The 20220-nt window shown below is 54.1% G+C and overlaps 1 protein-coding gene across 5 annotated transcripts in view; it reads right to left on the bottom strand.

The window, feature by feature from the left end:
- The window catches only part of GRM4 (glutamate metabotropic receptor 4), a 124453-nt gene that overhangs the window by 97746 nt on the left and 6487 nt on the right, over nt 1-20220 (bottom strand). For all 5 annotated transcript variants that reach the window (XM_017957806.3, XM_021937145.2, XM_017957808.2 and 2 more), the window contains exon 2: nt 14017-14898. In XM_017957806.3, coding sequence (XP_017813295.1) covers nt 14017-14535 — 519 coding nt within the window. In that variant the 5' untranslated portion in view covers nt 14536-14898. The remainder of the gene's footprint in view (nt 1-14016; nt 14899-20220) is intronic.

The raw sequence follows: 20220 nt of genomic DNA on the forward strand, positions 1-20220 counted from the left end.
TCTCCTCTTACAGGAAGCCTTCCCTGACTTCCCCACCCCCCATTTTATATTAATAGACCCTGGCACCTTGTGAAAACCTGTGTTTAACAGGCCCTGGGGGATTCCAACAGGGAGGCAGGACTGGAAACCATTCCCTGCGCAGAATGTAGAGAGCAACGGGGCAGCACTGAGAAAGACTGCAGGCTTATTCCCCCCGGGCCTGCAATGCCACACCTGGGCATGCGCCGCCAGGAGCTCCCCCAGAGCGTACGGACACGTTGGCAAGGATGTTGTAGAAACAGAAAGATCACTGTGGAATCACTTGGGTGCCCACAACCAGAGGATGGACAAGTAACTGGACAGGGGCATGGTCATACCGTGGAACATTACACAGCAAAGAAAATGAGCACAGCAACCACAGAGCCACGTGGCACTGAGCCAAAAAAGCAAGTGGAACATGTGCAACATGCTCCTGTTTTTATCATGCATGAAACACAAAAGATAAGCCAGGTACAGTGGCTCATGACTGTAATCCCAGCATTTTGGGAGGCTGAGGAGGGAGGATCACTAGAAGCCGAGAGTTAGAGACCCTGTCCCTTCAAAAAAGTTTAAAACTTAGCCAGATGTGGTAGTTCGTGCCCATAGTCCTAGCTACTCCAGAGGCGAGCAGGAGGAGGGTCACTTGAACCCAGGAGGTCGAGGCTGCAGCGAGCCATGCACTCCAGTCCGGGTGACAGAGGGAGGAGACCTTGTCTCTTAAAAAAAAGAAAACACGCGGCCGGGCGCGGTGGCTCAAGCCTGTAATCCCAGCACTTTGGGAGGCCGAGATGGGCGGATCACGAGGTCAGGAGATCGAGACCATCCTGGCTAACACGTTGAAACCCCGTCTCTACTAAAAAAAATACAAAAAACTAGCTGGGCGACATGGCGGGCACCTGTAGTCCCAGCTACTCGGGAGGCTGAGGCAGGAGAATGGCGTAAAAAACCCGGGAGGCGGAGCTTGCAGTGAGCTGAGATCCAGCCACTGCACTCCAGCCTAGGCGACAGAGCCAGACTCCGTCTCAAAAAAAAAAAAAAAAAAAAACACGCAAAATAAAACTAAATATTATGTGTGGGGATATGTATATATATATTTGTTTTGTTTGGTTTTGTTTTGAGACAGATTCTTGCTCTGTCACTCAGGCTGTAGTGCAAATGGTGTGATCTCAGCTCACTGCAACCTCCACCTCCTGGGCTCAAGTGATTCTCCTGCCTCAGTCTCCCAAGTAGCTGGGATTATAGGCGTGCACCATCATACCTGCCTAATTTTCGTAGTTTTAGTAGAGACAGGGTTTCACCATGTTGGTCAGGCTGGTCTCCAACTCTTGACCTCAAGTCATCCATCCACCTCGGTCTCCCAAAGTGCTGGGATTACAGGTGTGAACCACCGTGCCCCGCCTGCATTTTTTAAGTGCACAGGAATTAAGAGATTTAAAGATATCTCCAGGATGGGGCAGTGGTTGCTTGCCTCCAAGGAGGAAGAGAAGGGAGAGGGCAAGGAGGTGTATGCAGGGGCCTTCAATCATATTTGCAAAGTTTTTTTCTTATTTATTTATTTATTTATTTATTTATTTATTTATTTATTTATGTATAGATGGAGTCCCACTCTGTTGCCCAGGCTGGACCGCATTGGTGCAATCTCAGCTCACTGCAACCTCCACCTCCTGGGTCCAAGTGATTCTCCTGCCTCAGCCTCCTGAGTAGCTGGGACTACAGGCACGTGCCACCACATCTGGCCAGATTTTTTTGTATTTTCAGTAAAGACAGGGTTTCACTGTGTTAGCCAGGATGGTCTCCATCTCCTGACCTCGTGATCCACCCACCTTGGCCTCTCAAAGTGCTAGGATTACAGGCATGAGCCACCGCACCCAGCCTGCAAAGTTTTCTTTCTTAAACAGTTTTGAAACTGTTACTGGAAGATATCAGTATGTGGCCAGGTCTTGGGTACAGGGTAATCCATTATATTATCCCCTATAATTTTCCATATGTTTTAAATCATTTATTAAGATATATGTACACCTTGGTAAAAGAGAGAAAGCCCTTCATGACAGACCCACATTGAACATGCCACTCATTTTCAATAAAGTGAAAGGCGGCATGGTGAGAGCTGCGCACACTCCACTTCCTGCTGAAGTCTCCTCTCAGAACAGACCTGACCCCGGAAACCACTCACCCTCACACATCGCCCCCCAGTCCTAAGCCTCAGACTCCTTCTCTGGCTACGGTCTCCCAGCTAGAATTCATTCCCTGGGATTAAGGGTTGTTCTCTTCCAGCTGCTCTGCTGTGGGGACCTCACTGGACTCCCTGCCAGCTTCCAGAACCTGAGCTGGGTCGGAGGGAGGAAACTGCACTGAACATAAACACCACCCTCTGCAGGGCCCTGACAGAGGTTGATGCTGCCCATCCTCCCCTCAGCCACAGCCCCAGGGACAGAGAATGAGGCAAGTGCTACCTCTGTCCGCTCCCATTAGGGCCCCGCTCTGCCCAGCCAGAGCTCCCTCTCCAGGAAATTTCAACTCTGATGACTTTTCAATCCCTCTTCCGCCCTGTAGCTGGCTGGAGACCAGGACCAGGCAGCGCCTTCGAGGCGGATCCCCGCTCAGGGCACCTGTGCTGGGCCAGGGCCAGGGCTGAGCAGAGCATCCCTCCTCCTGGGGCACCAACTCTCAGCAGACCCCAGGGAGAAACTGAGGCCTGGAGACAACTGAGGTCCAGGAATAAAGGAATGAGAGGAGGGACAGGAAGGAGAATCCAGCCTCCTCCTCACACGCAGGCCCACTTTACAACAGCTCCTGTTTCCTCAGTGCCTACAATGTGCTAGGCATTGAGCTAGTCACTTTTTGCTGTTCCAGCTAATGCAGCCACTCTACCCATTTTACAGATCTGGACTTTGGGTTCCGCGAGGGTGAGTGGTCTGCCAAGGCCATAGAGCCAGGTGGCAGTGCCGAGGCCTGAACCCAGGTTGTAGTTTCCCTTTTGAAGCTCTGCCAAGGCCATAGAGCCAGGTGGCAGTGCCGAGGCTTGAACCCAGGTTGTAGTTTCCCTTTTGAAGCTCTGCCAAGGCCAGGTCTCCCGACATCCCTGGGAAGTCTGCAGAGCCAGCCCTCCTCACCCCCACAGGCAAGGAGAACAGGGACCTGAGCAGTGCCAAGACTTGTCGTGGGATTGAGGGGCACCCTGAGTCAGAAGGAGGGGTCTGGGTGGGATGGGTGCCCACCAGGAAGTGCTCAGTACTGAGATGCCCGAGGCCGTAATCAAGGTATGAGGCAGGCGGGCAAGCAGGTGGGCAGCCAAGTAGACGAGAGGTTGGGATGTGTCCCACAAGGAACAGGTGGGCTTGACAGCCGTTCTGCCTCCAGCCCTTAACCACAGGCCACCAAGGCTGAGGCTGTCCCACACCACCCAAACAGAGAGGGAGCCCAACACTGTCTCTGTGTGTGGGTGGTGTGGTACAACAAGGGAGTCCAACAGGCGCCAGGGGGAAGAAAGAGATGGGGTGGAACACGTGAGAGGGGAACAGAAAGCCACAGTCAGACAGAAGGAGGCAGGGAGCTGAGGACAGACAGACAGGGAAAGAGGGGGCAAAACTGTGTTCCGGCTCCCCTACCCGCAATAGCGCTGTGGGCCACCACTCTCCACATGGAACCAAGCATCGAGGCCGGCCCTGCCTCTCCTCACTGCCCCCAGCCCAGGCCTCGAGCGACTGGCAAGCATAAAGGTCAATTGGAATATAAAGCGGAATTTGCCTTCCTTTCATTTCCAACATGTCTGGGTCATAAAAATGCTAGTTTAGTAGGTTGGGAGAAAAATGAAGGCACACAGTTCCTTGTGGCGGGGAGGAGGGCGGGGCTAACCCTGCAGACTAATGGGGGTCCACCCCTGCTCTGGGCACCATCCTGTCCCTCAGTTCCACACCCAGGCCCCGGGCTGGCAGCTTCCCCGGTTTGTCTGTCTGTCTGTCTCTGGGCCAGGCACTGGAAATTGAGGGGATGACCAAGAGCGGTTCAGCCCAATCCTGCCCTCAAGGTGCTCAGGAACTGTGGGGAGAGACACGATTCCCGCAAGAGCCCCCACATGCCCTGGGAAGGTCAGTTAAGTCCTGCTGGATTCGAGTCAGTCTAACTGCCCACAAGGCAGCAAGAAGGGCATTCCAGGAGGACATGGCCCGAGCAGGGCAGGAGGCAGGCCGTGGAAAGCACAGAGCATGACCGGGTGAGGAGCGGGGTCACCTCAGAGCCTGCCTAATCCTGTGCTCTCATTTACAGAGAGGGCAGCCACGTTACCCAAGGTCACACAGCGAGTCAGCAGCAGAGGCAGGCCCCGAAAGCAGGACCTGGGCCACAGGTGGCTTCACTGGCAAGGGAAGACCTTCAGCCCTGCCTTGCATAGAGAGGCAGAGATCACCCCAGCGCCTGCAGCAGGGCCACCCAACAGTATGAAGGGCCTGAGAACCCCAGGTCAATAAGTCCCCATGCAAGGAGGCTCTGGCACACCTACCAGAGTCATCAGTGGCTCAATGCGGTGATGTGCCCCTTCCCATCACCATGCCCCCCACCCTTCCCGACTCAGGCCACACCCCTCAAAGCCCCCTTGGATGCTCCTTTGGCAGAAGATGAGGACAAACATGACTGGGCCCTGTGTAAGCCCGCTACACTACCAGCTCCCACTGTGATTTTCACCCACACCCAGAAAGGTGCACGTGATTCTGTCCATTTCCCAGCTGAGATGAGCGAGATTCAGGAGGGTCAGACTTTTGGGGCCGGGATCTGCACCACCTACCACGTGCGGCCTCCAGAGCCGGTGCTCTGTTCCACACTCCATGGTCTACGCACCAGGCATTGCCCTGGGCCTTGCTATGCACGCATTTCATCCTCACAGCGCCTGTTAAGTGGGTGCTGCAGGCATCCCCGTTTTACACACAAGGAAACAGGGGGCACAGAGAGGCTCTCCCAGGCAACAAATGGCAGAGCAAGGGTATGAACTCAGGCCAGCTGGCCCCAGGGTCCATGTGGCAGCCACCACATTACTGCCCCTCGGGGATCCCCATCTGGCTGGCCCTTCCTCTCTCCGGTCTCCAGCACCCAACTCTGCCCATCCTCAGGCTGGAGGCTAGGGGGAGTAATGGGTTAGGGTCTGACGAGGCCCAGGAAGGCCGAAGTGGGCAAAAGCCATCAGGGTGGGAGCCCAGGGGAAGAATGAGCCTCTCACAGGGGGCTCTCACCTCTGTGGCTTCACAAGGGCTGCTCAGGGACCATCTGCCCACTTTATAGGTGAGGAAACAGGGGTCCCAAGAGACCTGGTGACTTGTCCTCCCACGACACCCTCTGCAGCAAGAAGGATGAGGAAGGGTTTGGAGGCCTTCTCCCTGATCCCTGGACTGTCTCAGACCTGCATCTCAAGCTCCCCGCTCAGATCAACAGCCAAGCAGAGGCCTGCCCCCAGGGTCTCTGCACATGTTACTGCTCTGCCTAGAACACTCTTCCTCACAGCCACAGGACGGCCCCTCCACTCCATTCAGGTTCTGTACAAAAGTATGCTCTGCAACAAGGCCTCCCCACCAACCCTATCTAGACTGACATCCCCTCCCGTGCGGCTCTCCAGCCACTCCTTGCTTTGTGATTCTGCAGGGCACTGCTCCCCTGACGATGCGCACTACATGCTTTGTCTTCTCACTGCCTGCCTTCTCCCTCCAGTGTAGAAGCCCACCAGGGCAGGGCTCACCCGTGTGCTTCCTGCATGATCAAGTTCACTTCGAATGCACCTGGAATGCACCTGTCATCACTCGGGCAACCCAGGCCCAATCTCAGTTAAATCTGAATTCCTGAGATGGGCCAGAGTATGAGGCTTTTCTAAACTCCCCCAAGTGATTCCAATGTGCAGCTGAGATGGACCACTGCTTTAGAAGAGCCGGGCATGGAGGAGATGGCCAGTAGGTTCAGTAAATGAACAAATACATGCATGACCCTTTACAGATGGACAAACTGAGTTCCAGATGGGAGAGAGGAAGCCAGAAGCCAGCAGTCATGAACTTGAGGACCCCCTGCCAGACTCAGCCCCCACCTCAGCCCTTCCATAACGCCACACATCACATCCAGAGGCCCCATCAGCTCCTACCTGGGCTCCAGGAGCCTATGGGGCCTGCCTCCAAAGCCTCTCTAGGAAGTCTTCCCAGAGGCCCCCAAAGGCCTCCACACTTGCCTTTTAACTCTGCAGGAATGAGCCTGTTTGCCCATCCAGTCACCGCATGCTAAAGTTGACATCCTACCTGCCTCCACTCCAAACCCTCCCAGACCTCAGGGTGCCCCTTGGAGGAAGCAGGCTTGAGAGGACTGCAGGGTGGGTGGGGCACTCCCTGGAGAAGAAAACCAAGGACTTGAGGTATCTGGGTCAGTGGCCAACTGAGGCTACTAAGTGTCCAAACAAAGACCCTGGGCTCCCAGTCTCATCAGCCTACTGGGGATCCAGGAATCTAATGCTCCCTGAACTCCCCCGTGATTGTGACAAGCCGCTAGAGCAAAGCAACTTCTACCCCGCTGGCCCCACTCCACAGCAAAGGGCCTGCCCAAGGGCACACAGATGATTGACTGCCAGTAGCCAGGGGGGCTCTGAGCCTCCCCTTAGGGCTGCTGGGGCTGCCCAATGCCAGGGTTCCCCTCCTTCCACGTCCCTTTGCCTCTCTATTCAGGCTTGGGTCTGGCTCTGGTCTGGAGGTTCCCCTTCCCAGGCTCTCACCACAGTGGGGGTTTGGGGGAAAGAGAGACTATCTCAGCAGGGGGCTTCTCTGCCCTCCCCTCAGGAGAACTGCCCCTGACAGTCACCCTCAGCAAGACCTACTTCAGACCACCCTTTCTCTCCTTCCCCAGCACCTCATGAGCACTCCAGCGTCTATCAAATTCTACTCTGTATCCCCAGCCTCCCCTGAGCACCTCCTGAGGGCTTTGGGCACATTATCGCTTCTACCAACTGGGTATCATCACATCCATTTCACAGGCGAGTAAACTGAGGCTTGTAGAGGCCATGCAGTAAGTAAGCAGCAGGCCAGGTCTCAAACCCACCCCTAGCTGGTGGTCAAGAAGGAGGAGAGCAGAGTGGTGAAAAAAGGTAGATTCAGGTTCAGATGGCCTGGGCTGAAATCCGGGCTCTACCACTTACTAGCTGTGTGACCTTCGGCAAGTTGCTTAGAGGAGAGCAGAGTGGTGAAAAAAGGTAGATTCAGGTTCAGATGGCCTGGGCTGAAATCCGGGCTCTACCACTTACTAGCTGTGTGACCTTCAGCAAGTTGCTTAGCTTCTCTGTGCCTTAGTTCTCAGTTCTGCAAAACAGGGATAACAACTGTGTACCTGCCCCTGGGGTTGCTGTGAGGGTTAGGACCAGCCTGGCACAGGGTAAGTGCTATGTAAATGTTCTAATTATTTCACCCTCTTAGAGAGGGTCCCTCTTTCACCCCCCACCACCCCAACATTTACTCTTTCACCCCCCACCACCCCAACATTTACAGTTCTGTTGGGACAAATCTCTAATGACCGCCTAAAATGGTACATGGTGATCTCCTTTAACAAGCAGCAAAGCTTCAGGTGAAAAATTCCCTGAGTCAGTGGGGACCTGGAGAAGGTGTTTTGGGGGGAAAGAAACACATCCAGCTGACCCTGGATGCCACCAGTAGTGGGCACTAGAGGGCACTGGCTTGACCCACTGGTAAGGTAGGTCCAGCCACACCCATCCCCACAGCCAGGAGCTCGCAGGGAGCTCCCAAGACTTCAGCTCCCAAGACTTCAGCCCAGCTGTTGCTGCAGACATGAGGGCTGCTGAGGTCTCCTTGCCGTTCCTCATCCCTCCATGAGTCCATTTGGTGAGGGTTTCCTGAGGGCCACCATGGGCCCGCATCAGCTGGGAGTTCTATAGGTGGGGCGTAGAGCCTAGCAGGGGCCAGCTCCGTCTCTGTCTCCTCTACTCAGTTCTGTGCTTGTAGCTTGACAGCAGCCACAGACAAGACATAAGTGAATCGGCATGACTGTGTTCCCATTAAAGCTTTATTTATGGACACAGAAATTTGAGTTTCACATAATTTTCCTGTATCATGACATTATTTTTCTTTTTATTTTGTTTTTCAACCCTTTAAAACATAAAGGCCTTTTTTAGCTCATGAACTGTACAAAATCGGGCCAGATTTGGCTCCTGGTCTATCGTTTGCTAACCCCTGGGCTAGAGGGGACGCCAATAGCAAAAAGGAAAACAAATGTGTTCATGACCACGACTGTGATGAGTGCCATCAAGGAAAAGAACAGGGAAAGAGACAGAATAGCCAGGGGCCAGGGAGCTTCTCTGAAGATAAGCCATTTAAGCTCAAGGCCGAATGAGAAAGATCCGGCTTCAAAGAATGGGAGGAGAAGACTCCAGACAGCAAGGCAAGCAGGTGTAAAGGCCCTGCAGTTGGAAAATAACATGGTGTCTTCAAGGAGCATAAAGAAAACAGTATGACTGGTGTGGGCAGTGCCCGGAGAGACAAAGGGACATCAGGGGCATCAGGTAGCACAGGGCCTCTCAGACAGGAAAGGAGTTCACATTTTAATCGAAGAGCAACAGGAAGCCAATAAAAGGTTTAAGCAGAGGGTTGAGTGGATTCCATCTGGGTTTTAGAAAGATCTCTCTGGCTGCTGAGTGAAGGTTTGGCTGTGGAGAGGCCATTTGGAGGCAGGGAGAGGAAAGACCGGGCTTCTGTAATGGGCTGGGTAAGAGAGACTATGGGGGTGGAGGCCATGAGGAGTTGTCATGTCCAGGACAAGTTCTGAAAGTGCAGCCTGCAGGGTGAGCTGACAAACAGAAACACAGTGGTCAAAACTGCCTCCAGGTTCCTTGGCCTGGTCAAGATGGGCAGGCTGCAGTAGGGTGGGTGGGCTCTCTCTAGAGTTCCTCCTGGTTGTGTAGTGAAAACACCCAAAGACACGAAGCCACGTCCTTGACAGAACATCCTGTGGGATCTAAGCCAGTGTTCCCCCGGGGCCACACCCATAGCCCCGGCTCAAGAGCAGCCAAGAGCCTAGAGGGCACGTGCAGCCCGACATGGGACTAGGGAACTCACACCGCCAGGCTGGGGGTGGCACGCAGAGGCCACCTCTGCTCCCCCTCCCCACGCCCCATTTCGTGATAGCAAGAAATTCTCATGACCCGAAGTTGTCTGCTCAGTCTCAACACGGAGTGCTGCGCTCGTGGCAGGAAGACACAGAGGCCCAGCAGATGGTGGGAAACTCTCCGGGATCAGCCTTAAAGGTCACCGTCTGGCGCTGCCTGCCCACTCCATCCTCTTCCGCATCAGCGGAGTCCCTCATGCTGACTTCAGGCCCAGCTACAAGCTGTGCTGTGACATTTCCTGTGGGCTGACTGTGTGCCAGGCACCATGCTAGGCCTTCTTGGACCTTAACTCTTTTTTTTTTTTTTTGAAACTGAGTTTCGCTCTTGTCACCTAGGCTGGAATACAATGGTGCAGTCTCACTGACTGCAACCTCTGCCTCCCGTGTTCAAGCGATTCATCTGCCTCAGCCTCCCAAGTAGCTGGGACTACAGGTAACTGCCATCACGCCCAGCTAATTATTGTATTTTTAGTAGACACAGGATTTCACCATGTTGGCCAGGCTGGTCACGAACTCCTGACCTCAGGTGATCTGCCCACCTTAGCCTCCCAAAGTGCTGGAATTACAGGCATGAGCCACCACACCTAGCTGGACCTTAATTCTTCATCCCCATGCTGTCCTATGAGGCTGGCACCATTATCATCCCTATTTTACAAATGAGGAAACCGAGGCAGAGAAGGGTTAAGCAGTTTGCCAGGACAGTCAGGCCTCAGGCTGCCTGGCTCCAGAGTCCAAATGCTTACCCCCATGCTGTGCAGCGCCCCCTTCTCCAAGCCTTAGCTTTTCCACTGCAAAATGAATAAAAGACTCAAAGAAATTATTTCTGGATCCCTCTGAGCTCTTACAGGTACAGAACTTGGAAACTGCTTCCCTCCGGGGGTGTCTCCAGTCTGCTCCTCCTCTCCCCAACAATGACTTCACAGGAAAAGGATTTTTTTTTTTTTTTTTTTTTTTTTTTTTTTGTGACGGAGTCTTACTCTGTGACCCAGGCTGGAGTGCAGTGGCACGATCTCGGCTCACTGCAACCTCCACCTCCCAGGCTCAAGTGATTCCCCTGCCTCAGTCTCCCAAGTAGCTGGGATTACAGGCGCATGCCACCACACCTGGCTAATTTTTGTATTTTGAGTAGAGACGGGGTTTCACCATGTTTTCAGGCTGGTCTCAAACTCCTGACCTCAGATGATTCACCCTCCTCAGCCTCCCAATGTACTAGGATTACACGTGTGAGCCACCACGCCAGCCATGAAAAGGTCTTATGGGCTCATTCACACTATGGTGTAAATAACTGACATGGTAAGTGGAGGTGAGGTAACTAGTGGATCAGGGATTCAAACCCAGGCCTGAACCTGGGCTGGGCCCCCAACAGTGCATTGTACAAGCTACAACTACTGGGCTTGGGGGCCCACCCAAAGGTATTCTTCACACCCATCAGCACCCCTGTCCTGAAAGAATGGGACAAACTGCGAATGAAGGAAGGGGTGGGAGCAGGGAAGTTAGGGATAGAAGCTGTCAGACCTATGAATTCCCAGAGTCAGGCCTTCTGGTCCCCAACAGAGACCTGTTCAAGTCCCACTTCTGACTCAGCTAATTTGAGCAGGCAGTCTCCCAGGAGTCAGGCCTGGGAGGGGGGACCTGGCTTTGAGCCCTGCCCTGTCATTTTATCAGGGTTCAGCCTCCATATCTGTAGAGCAAGAGGTTGGCCCCTTCCAGCTCTGAGGCTTGTGAGTTTTGCTCACATCCTGACCCTGACTGCACCCCACTTGCATTCTCCATGCAGGAAATCACCCCCTCTGAACCAAGCACCGGAAGTCCACCTCTTGCAGGAAGGAAAGCTGTCATCACAGCCTCTGGTGCCAAGTTCCCAGCAGGCCACATTAACCCATCATCAGGGGAGCAGGACAGGGGCTGCAGTGGTGCCCTTTGACATGGACACCTGGTGGTGGGCGCAGGTCCCCTCCCCCAAGGCATCCCTCCCTCACCCTCTCTTTCCTGAGGCTCCTGCTCCCAACCTCCCTCCCCAAAGTTCAATCTTTTTGCTTCTGTAAATGGCTTTTAAGTTTCTCACCCAGCCTCTTGTTTCTATCAGTTTAATTATTGAGGAGGCTTCTTGTCGCCAGCCTGGAACATTAAGGCTGTTAAAAGGGACCGAGGGAATGCAGGCCACAGCCGGCTGGCTTCCCCCCCGCCGCCCCTCCCTTTCCTTGTCCAGCTCTGCCCCCATGTCCTGCTTTCTTCTCCACTCCCCAGGTCTCTACCTCCCGGTCCTGCCTTGCTCTCTGTGCAGCCTGGGGGGCTCCTGACCCCTGCCCCAACCACTCCATCCTGTGTTCTGAGGAGGCACAAACCAAACTGAGACTGCACCATGCTCCTCTGTGGCCAGACAGGGGACACTATGAACCCCCAGGATGGTAAGGCTCTTCACCCCAGGCCCCTCACCCCACCCTGGCCCTTCCCCATCCTGGGAGAGGTTAGCATAGCAGCTGCAGCCCAATCCCCTGTCTGGGGCACTGAGCGTCTCATCTCAAAATATCTATGTTCCCAAGAACACACCTTAAGACCCAACTCTGAGTGACCATTCCTTGAGCCTTCACCATGTACCAAGTGACGGGGCACTCTCAGCTCCTTTGGCCTCTCTGCCTCCCTGTAAAGTAGGCACTCACTCCGCTCTGAAAAACAGGGGAAGGGATCCTCACCAATGTCACAGGTTCAAGGGCTGGACCAGGCTGTTTTACCATCTTTCTAAAAGACCCAGAGTCACTAAAGGAGTTTAATTACAAGCTCAGATAAAGAGAATACAGCAGCCTCACTTGTGGGGTGACCTTCCTGGAGGCTGGGGATCTGTGCCCCACCCTGCCAGGCTGACAAGGGGGAGTCCAAGGGCTTATCCCCTCTGCTGGATGGCCCAGACTGCCTCAGCTCCTAGGCCAGGGCCAGGCGGGCTGAAGTGATGACTCATGTGGCCTGAGCCATCACTAGGCCCTGGCCTGGGACAGCCTAGCCAGCTCCTCCTCTCCTCTTGTGTCCAGTCCCCACTGCAAAACTGGGTGTGGTGGGAGGACTGAACCAGGCTACCATTCCCGAACCATCCTGCCAAAGAACTCTGAAAGATTATCAGAGCAACACAGCCCCCAGGGATTGTTCCAGCTGCCTATCGCGAGGGCAGAAATGCTTTCAAGTTTCCTGCTTCATCTTCAAACTACGTACATCCATGTTCAACCACTGATCATAAAAAGAAAATAAAACCATGTACAAATTTTGCCGTCTTCATAATGCATCCATTTGTTTTAAAATTAAAATTGTGTTTTCATCCAACTCATCAAGTAAAACCAATACTCCAGGAAAAGCCTTATATTTGAGGCCCACAGAGCATACCAGAGACATGGCTGCATACACAGGTAGGGGCACACGTGTTCTTCAGCCCCAGAGCAGCCAACGGCAAAAGTCCTGCCCCACCCAGACATGTGGCAGCACAACTCTGGCCTCCTCCTTTGCCACCCACAAGCTTCCTCACCCCCACCCCAACACTGGGACCGTCCTCTCCCTTCATCTCCACTTCTACCCGGGCCCCCAGACATGCCCCCAAATCCTGATGCATCATGGGAAGTGGGCCAATGGCTTCCAGAAAGAGTTCTGGTGAGAGTGGTCCAGCTTCAGCTCTCCCCACCGTGCCTGGTGCAAAACAGCCTCTCTCAGTCTACTTCCTAGCCCTGGAGACTTTAGGGAGACAAAGGTCAACTCCAGAGGCCAACAATCTGACACCAGGGTGAGGGAGGGACCAAGCAGCTTCCACTGTGTCCCTTCCTCTTCCCTCTCCCCATTCTCTCCTCCACTCCCCACACACACAAACATGCACAAACACACACACGCACACACACACACAGAGCAAACAAGGCAGGCTCCAAGAGAGAAACGGGCACATAATTATTGGTAAAATGCTTGTAATGTTTTTCTCTCTACCCGGTAGCTTTCAGTTGTTTTAGCAGCTTAGCGAAGCACTTGGCTCCAATTGAATTGCAAATCAGCAGCTCTTGCCCCAGGAAGAGAGGAAAGGAGGCGGCAAGGAGGGGGCTGGGAGGGATTCCAGAAGGAAAGGGAGAAAGGTGTGCAGGGAAGAAGGGCAGAAGGAAGGAAATCACAGAGGGAAGCTTGGTTCAGGGCCCAGGGCACCAGAAACAGAGACCGCCTACTCTCTCAGGCCTCAGTTTTCCCGTCCTCATCTGCATTCTCTGCAGGCTCAGCAGCCCCACACCCCATCCAAAAAATGAGGACACATTCTCCAACCATAATATCGGGTGGGACAGGAGGGCCACAGGGGGCTTCCTCAACTACCCAGAAGAAAAACATATCTTTCTTGGGAATTGCAATTATATGAAAACAATGTCAAAACAAAAATCTTGCTTTTTCTCCCTGGCAATCTCCAGCATTCATATTTCCATTCTTCTTATCTGTCTGCCTTTCTGTCTATCCACCTGCCTATCTTTTTATCTGTCTGTCCACCTATCTCCTCCTCCCTTCTGTCATTCTCCAGAACATCCTTTTCCCTCCTGGTGCAGAATTCCCTGGAGAGGAGTGGAGTTGCTCACCAAGCCTCCAGCAGCAGGTGCTGTTTCAGCACCTCGGTCAGCACCACAAGGCTGGGTCCCGATGCCTTTCACTCTGCTGTGCCTATGCTAAGACCACAAGACAACATACTGAAACCAGGAAGAGCTGCCCCAAATTCTCAGATACTGCTCTGAGGAAAAAACTGTCCCTTGGAGTGAGGAAAAGAGGAGGAAAAAGGGGCTGGTCGGCCAGGCCTGGCACCCTGGCGTGTGGCAGGCAGAGACCGCTGGGGGAGGAGCACCTCAGGGGACTAACCAAGGCACTGACCTTGAAGAGGCGAAGGATGTTGGCCACCATGATGGAGACCGAGCTCCCTGAAGCACCGATGACACCCACCACGCGTTCAGGCTTGGTGATGATGGGTGGGCCACCACTGCCACAGCGGACCTCCGTGCCATCCTTCTCGATGAGCGCCTGCACAAAGGTCAGTGACTGCTCGAGGGCATGGGTGTCCCTGGAGCAGGTGTCCAGAATGCGGGCGCCCAGCGTGATGTTGGGCAGCAGGTCCGGGTCGTTGTTAATGCGATCCAGGGCGAAGAGCATGGCCTCCAGTCGGTGGATGCCCTTTTCCTTCTTAAGTTCTCCACAGGCCTTGCCCTCTGAGCCCCGGCCATGCACCGGGAACAGGCCTCCCAGTGTGATGTCCCCATCTATGCGGATGGAATTCATGTGAGGGTGGCCTTTGGGCTTCCCCAGGGAGGAAGGCATCCAGGGACCGTAAAGGCTGAGGAGCAGGCAAAGGGGCAGCCGGGCCCACCACCAGCCCAAGCCTCTCTTCCCAGGCATCTCGGAAATCCCTAGAGACCCATGAATGGCAGGCCCACTCCTAGCCCTGGCAGGCCCCTGGCCCCACGGCCTGGGTGGGCATGGGCAGGGCAGCTTCAGCAGCAGGAGGACTGAGGGCAGCCAACTGCATAGCCCATGCTGCTACCCTCTCCCACCTCCTTGTCACTCGGGCCAAGCGCAGTTGCCCACACAGTCCAGGCCCACAGACAGCAGACAGTGGCCGGGGTTGCAGGAAGGCTCTGATCCTTGTCCCGTCCTGCAGGCCTATTCTCGGTGGATGACTGTGGAAAGGGCAGAGTGCTCCTAGCTTGGCGTATCTTGGCATCAAGGAGAAAACAGCTCCAATCCTCTCCTCCTACCAACCTTAGAAGGGGAAAAGAGAGACAGAGTATCAAACAGAAGCCCAAAGAAGACATTAGCTAGTCTCATCTCTCATTAGGAGCCTGAGAGAAGGAGATGCTAGAGGTTATCGCCAAAGACTCCATAAATCTCCTGTACTTGGTTTCCTCTCCGCCGTTGCTCAACTCTGGCTTAAATGGGAGAGTGTAGGGCAGAAATTAGGTCATGTTTGAAGCTTCCTAAGGCCTGTACCCACTGCCATCAGTAGCCCGGGCATCAGAGAGCACAGTCCCCAGGAACAGCCTCGAACTGGCTTGGGAGGAAGAGGGGCCTTCCTCAACACACCCACATGAAGGAGAGCAAGAAACAGGTCCTATGGGCCCAATCTCATTACAAAGATGAGGAAACTGAGGTCCAGAGCAGGAAAGCATTTTGCCTGAGTCACACAGGGAGTGTGCAGTTTAATTACAAGCTCAGATAAAGCTTGGACAATGCCTACTGCAGCCCAGCTTCCCTGCTCTCAGCTCTGGAACCCAAGACACTTTGGCTCTTCAGGGACTCAGAGACCCAGGAACGCAAATAAGGCCCCCTCAAGAAATCATCCTGGAATGTAGTGGTGTAGGCTGGGCCAAGGGAAGACCAGGGAGGAGCTGAGGCTGTGGGGGTTCTGGATTTTCATCTTGAATCAGGGAGCTCAAGGTGAACCCTGCACTCTCCTGCCTCCACCCCAGCTACACAGCTACCCCAGGCAGGGCAGGGGAAAGCCAGCAGCCCCTGCATGAGGAGCAGGCCTCCACTCAGCTTGCATGTCCTCCCTCTCTCCCTCTCTCCCTCCCTCTCCTGACTTTCTTCATCTCTCCATTTCTCCACTGCTCTTTCTCCCCACCCTACTTCCTCCCTCTGAGAGTGGGGCTCGGGTTACGGCCTGAGCTACTGCACATTATTAAGATCATCATCATTATTATTGTTGTTGTGATTAAATATTTATCTGCAAGGGTAGAGGAGAGAACACCAGCCCTTCCTCATTCTCACTGCTAATTTGGGCTAATTTCCCCTGGGGGATCCTTCCCTCACCCCAGCCTCCCCATTCAAAGCCAGCAACCTCCCTCCCCACCACTTCGGAGGCCACAGGGAGAAGAGATGGAAGCTGAGTCAGGGCTTGGCTGGGGGCCAAATCCAAGGCCCCCTTCCCCAGGGGTTTGGCAAATGAAAACCAGCAAGTCACTTGTCCATTCTGTGCCTCAGTTTCCCCAAGCAGTTGGAAGAGGAGCTTGTGTTGGGATTGAGAGGCTTCCCCAGAGATGTGGTCCCTCCATCAAGACCAAGCAGTGGTCTCAGGGTCATCCCTGCCCCACCTGTCATTCCCCCTACAGAGGCCCTGACTGCTCCAGTTCTGGGCCAAGGGGAGGGAAGGAAGCTGCAGTGCCCCCAGAGTCCAGCCTCAGCTCTTGAGCTTCTCCAGCCTTCTAGACCCTCATTTCACATTTCACTCCTTCCTCAAAATGCTCCCTTCACATTACCTCCTCAGAAACCAAGAATATGGCTACTAATTCTCCCTGGCCCCATGCTGCAGGTGAACCAGTAGCCCAGAGGTATCACATAATTTTCCCAGAGTCACACAGTGAACCAAGATGCATCCAGGACTGGAAGCCGCATCAGCCACACTGGGAAGCCCCAGCAAAGCTGAAGAAAGTTTCACAATACCACCCTCTCCCCTGGAGCCAGGAGCTGGGGACCTAGGACTGGGGGCCAAGGCCAGTGCTTTGGGGAAGGCTTAGGAGCCATTAAAATACAAAGTGGGGAGCTGCACCTGTATGGAGCTTTCATCATCACTCATGCCTTCCTGTGAATGAGTTTACAAGATGTCTGTCCTAGATGGCTATGGAGAGTGAAAGGAGGCGGGGTATGAGTTGCTAATGCCAGTACCAGGTAATTCAGAAGAGAGAAACCAGAAGAGCTACAGATGAATCTTATGGTCCTGCTGCAGTAGCTAGAGATAAGGCGCATCCCTGCTAGCTCTCGGGAAAATCTGTAAAATGGGTGCGTTGGAGTAGAATCCAATCTGGGGGCCATACTGTCCCTGCTGACATATTTTCAGTTGCTGCAATGATGGGGGGGAGTCAGCTACTAGCCTGTGTGCAGGCAAGGGGCACAGATGCTAACTGGCCAGCTGTGGGTGGGAAAGCCTGCACAGTTAAACACCATCCTGTCCAAATGCCGACGGTGTCCTGTGGAGAAATCACAGCAAATGATAACCACTGCCATGTGCCAAGCACTGTTCTAAGTGCTTTACCTACATTTTCTCATGTAATCCCCACATCCCTATGAGCTACATGGTATTTTTATCCCTATCTCACAGATGAGGAAGGCAAGGCACCAAGTGCTTAAGCGACATCTAGCCAGGGGCACAGAGCTTGTGCAGGCTGCCTGTGCCCCTGGCTGCTCCTCTGTGCTGGCCCAGAGGATCTCTCAGGCCTTGCCAGTTCTAACGTCCTGTGAGTTTATGATCGGTTTCCATGAATTTCAAACGGAGGGATTTTTGGCATCATGACAGGCTGTGTGCCGGGGCTACAGCAGGGCAGATTCAGGCTGGGAGACCAGTACACAGCAGCTTTTGACAGTCAGGCCCTGCTCAGGCTTCCAGATCCTTTGTGAGGGCTCACACAGGCTTCTCCTTGAGGCCAGAGCACGTCTGGGCTGAGCAGTACGTGCGCGCACACACACACACACACACACATATATATACACACACGGGGAAGGGCAGACACCATGGGGGAAGGAGGCCTCCAAGAGGAGAAAGGCAAACACCCGCAGACTAGAATCAAGAGCCTGGAGCCCCAGGCTGGTCAGATCCCCTGCGAGGCCTCCCTCCCACAGGACTGGGTCCCAGCCCCTGCCCACAGGTCCCTGTCCACCCCTCAGTCCCACCAGGCCTGCCTTTTCTGAGCTTCTCCAGAGAACTGGGCAAGCCACTGCCTCTTTTAGCTTCCCCTCCCTCCTTTGATCATGTAACAGGAACAAGGGAAAAGTAAAAATACCCCATGAGTGAAAGAAGCCACTGAGAGCAGAGGCTGGATGTGGTGGGGTGGGTTGGGGTGGGGGCCAGGTGGATGCTCCCTTCCCCGGCAGGGCCTGCTTCCTTCTGCAGAGGCGGGAGCTGGGGGCACATAGAAGGGGTCCTTCTTTAAAGTCCTTTGCCCAGTTTTCAGACACTCCCCCGCCAATTCCAAAATAGCCAGGAGAGCTCAAGCCTGGGTCAATTAGGGGCATCCTTCCCCAGGTAAAATTGCAGGGATGACTGTGAGTCCAAGCCAGTGTGGGCCCCACCCCTAGACAGGCCTCTTTCCCCTTTCCTTTCCCTCTCCCTTCCCCACCACCCTCTCCCAGTCTCTCTCCTCTTCTCTGGCTCCGCTAGGTTCCTTGGCTCCAGGAGACGACAGAGCCAGGCATGGAGGAATGAGAGCCCTGAGAGGCAGGGATGAGAGCAACTGGGTCACCTCCACACAGCAATAACTCTCAGGCCAACAGTGTTTTCCAGAACATTCTTTCCAGTGAATGGGGATGTGAGGGGAGCTGGTTGGGGACAGCTGCAGGCTATCCCTTTCCCCCCACTAACAGTCAGAGTAAGGGGGATGGGGGGAGTCCCCACACATCCCAGCTGGGACCTCTCTGATATCTAGGGCTTTTGTGCAGGGACTCCAGGAACCTGCCTTGTGGTCACTTCTAAGTCCCCGCCCCCAATTTTTTTTGAGACAGGGTCTCACTCTGTTGCCTAGGCTGGAGTGTAGTGGTGCAAACATGGCTCACTGCAGCCTCGACCTCTCAGGTTCAAGCGATCCTCCCACCTCAGCCTCCTGAGTAGCTGGGACTACAGGAATGCACCACCATGCCCTGGTAATTTTTTCTTTTTTTTTTTTGTAGAGATGACATCTCACTATGTTGCTTGCCCAGGCTGGTCTCGAACTCCTGAGCTCAAGCAATCCTCCAGCCTCAGCCTCCCAAAGTGCTGGGAATACAGGTGTCAGTCACTTTGCCCAGCCCACTTCTTAGTATAATATTAACAAGCAGGACCTTCATGCTTTTCCAACTTCAATCCTTCCCCCTGCATCCAGGGCCCAAGCCAGAAAGAACCACAAACCACAAAACAACAACCAGATCCGAAGAGAACTGCTGTGATTTACCAAACCCCCAATTATTTTTCACTGAGTTTCCTTTTATTCTTCCAAAATTAAGAAAATAGAATAAAACCCAAACACCAGAATAAAGGGCAAATAGAGGGAACAACCTTGTCCTTTGCTCCCCAGGGTCAGGGTCATTGCCAGAGCCCCCGGCTCCTGCTCTTGGCCCTCTGAGGGTCAGCTCCCATAGGAAAGGGGCTTGGGGACTCAGGCCCAAGCCCCTTGGGGTTCAGCAAAAAGAGCCAGGCCAAGAGCTCCCTCCCACGTTCCTCTCAGCTCCCAACCTTCTCTGTGTTCCCACCCGCACTTCCTTCATCTCCATTCACCTTTGCCTCTGCAGGGCCCACCCAGCCCAGGTGCTCAGGAGTGCTGAGAATTGTGAATGGCTGTGTGGAGTCTGGTTTCAATTCCCGAGCTGTTTAGATGCCTCATCGCCCACATACCGCATCTCCCAGAAGGGGGATGGCAGTGCCACTGTCCCAAAGGGGAAATGAGGGAGAACTGGAGGTCTCTTCCCTCCCTTCACCTCTGTGACCCCTCTGCCATTCCTCTGGGCCCCCACTGGCTGGGCAGAGGTGTGGTTTGTAGGACAGGACAGGAATCGGTCGTCAGAACTGTCAGAACGGTGCCACCCCTGCCAGCCACACTGTGACTCCCAGGCCATAGGGTAGGGGGATAACCAGTTAGCGCTTGAAATTCTAGCAGCACAGCCCTCTTTGTGCTGACCTCTGCAGCCCAGCCCTGCACAGAGCCTGGCATCCCCAGCAGGCTTCGTGGAAGTGAATGAATGATGTGATGTGAACCAAATGATTCCTGGGCCTCTCGTTCAAGTAATCTATTTCTGGGTTTAAGGCCCCTTCCATAAGCAATTCTTTAACCCACAGGAATGATTCTAATAGTGGAATGTGAGGCATAGTTTCAGGCAGGTAAACTAAGGACTGATTGAGCTATGAGAAGGCAACTTGGAACCTTCAACCCACCCAAGGCCAGCTGAGGCTTTATTCTGCCTAAAGAGAAGCCCTGCTCCCAGGCAGTCAGCCAGAATGGCCACAGCCACGTGCTAAGAGCTAAGAGCAAGAAGGGCACAGTGGGGGTCTAGCCCCAATCCTCTTCCCTTTCCCTCCCCGCTGAGCTCCTCCAGCTCACCAGCCTGATGCCAGAAACCCCA

This window comes from Papio anubis, chromosome 6, assembly GCF_008728515.1.
Source record: "Papio anubis isolate 15944 chromosome 6, Panubis1.0, whole genome shotgun sequence".
Classification (NCBI taxonomy): domain Eukaryota; kingdom Metazoa; phylum Chordata; class Mammalia; order Primates; family Cercopithecidae; genus Papio; species Papio anubis.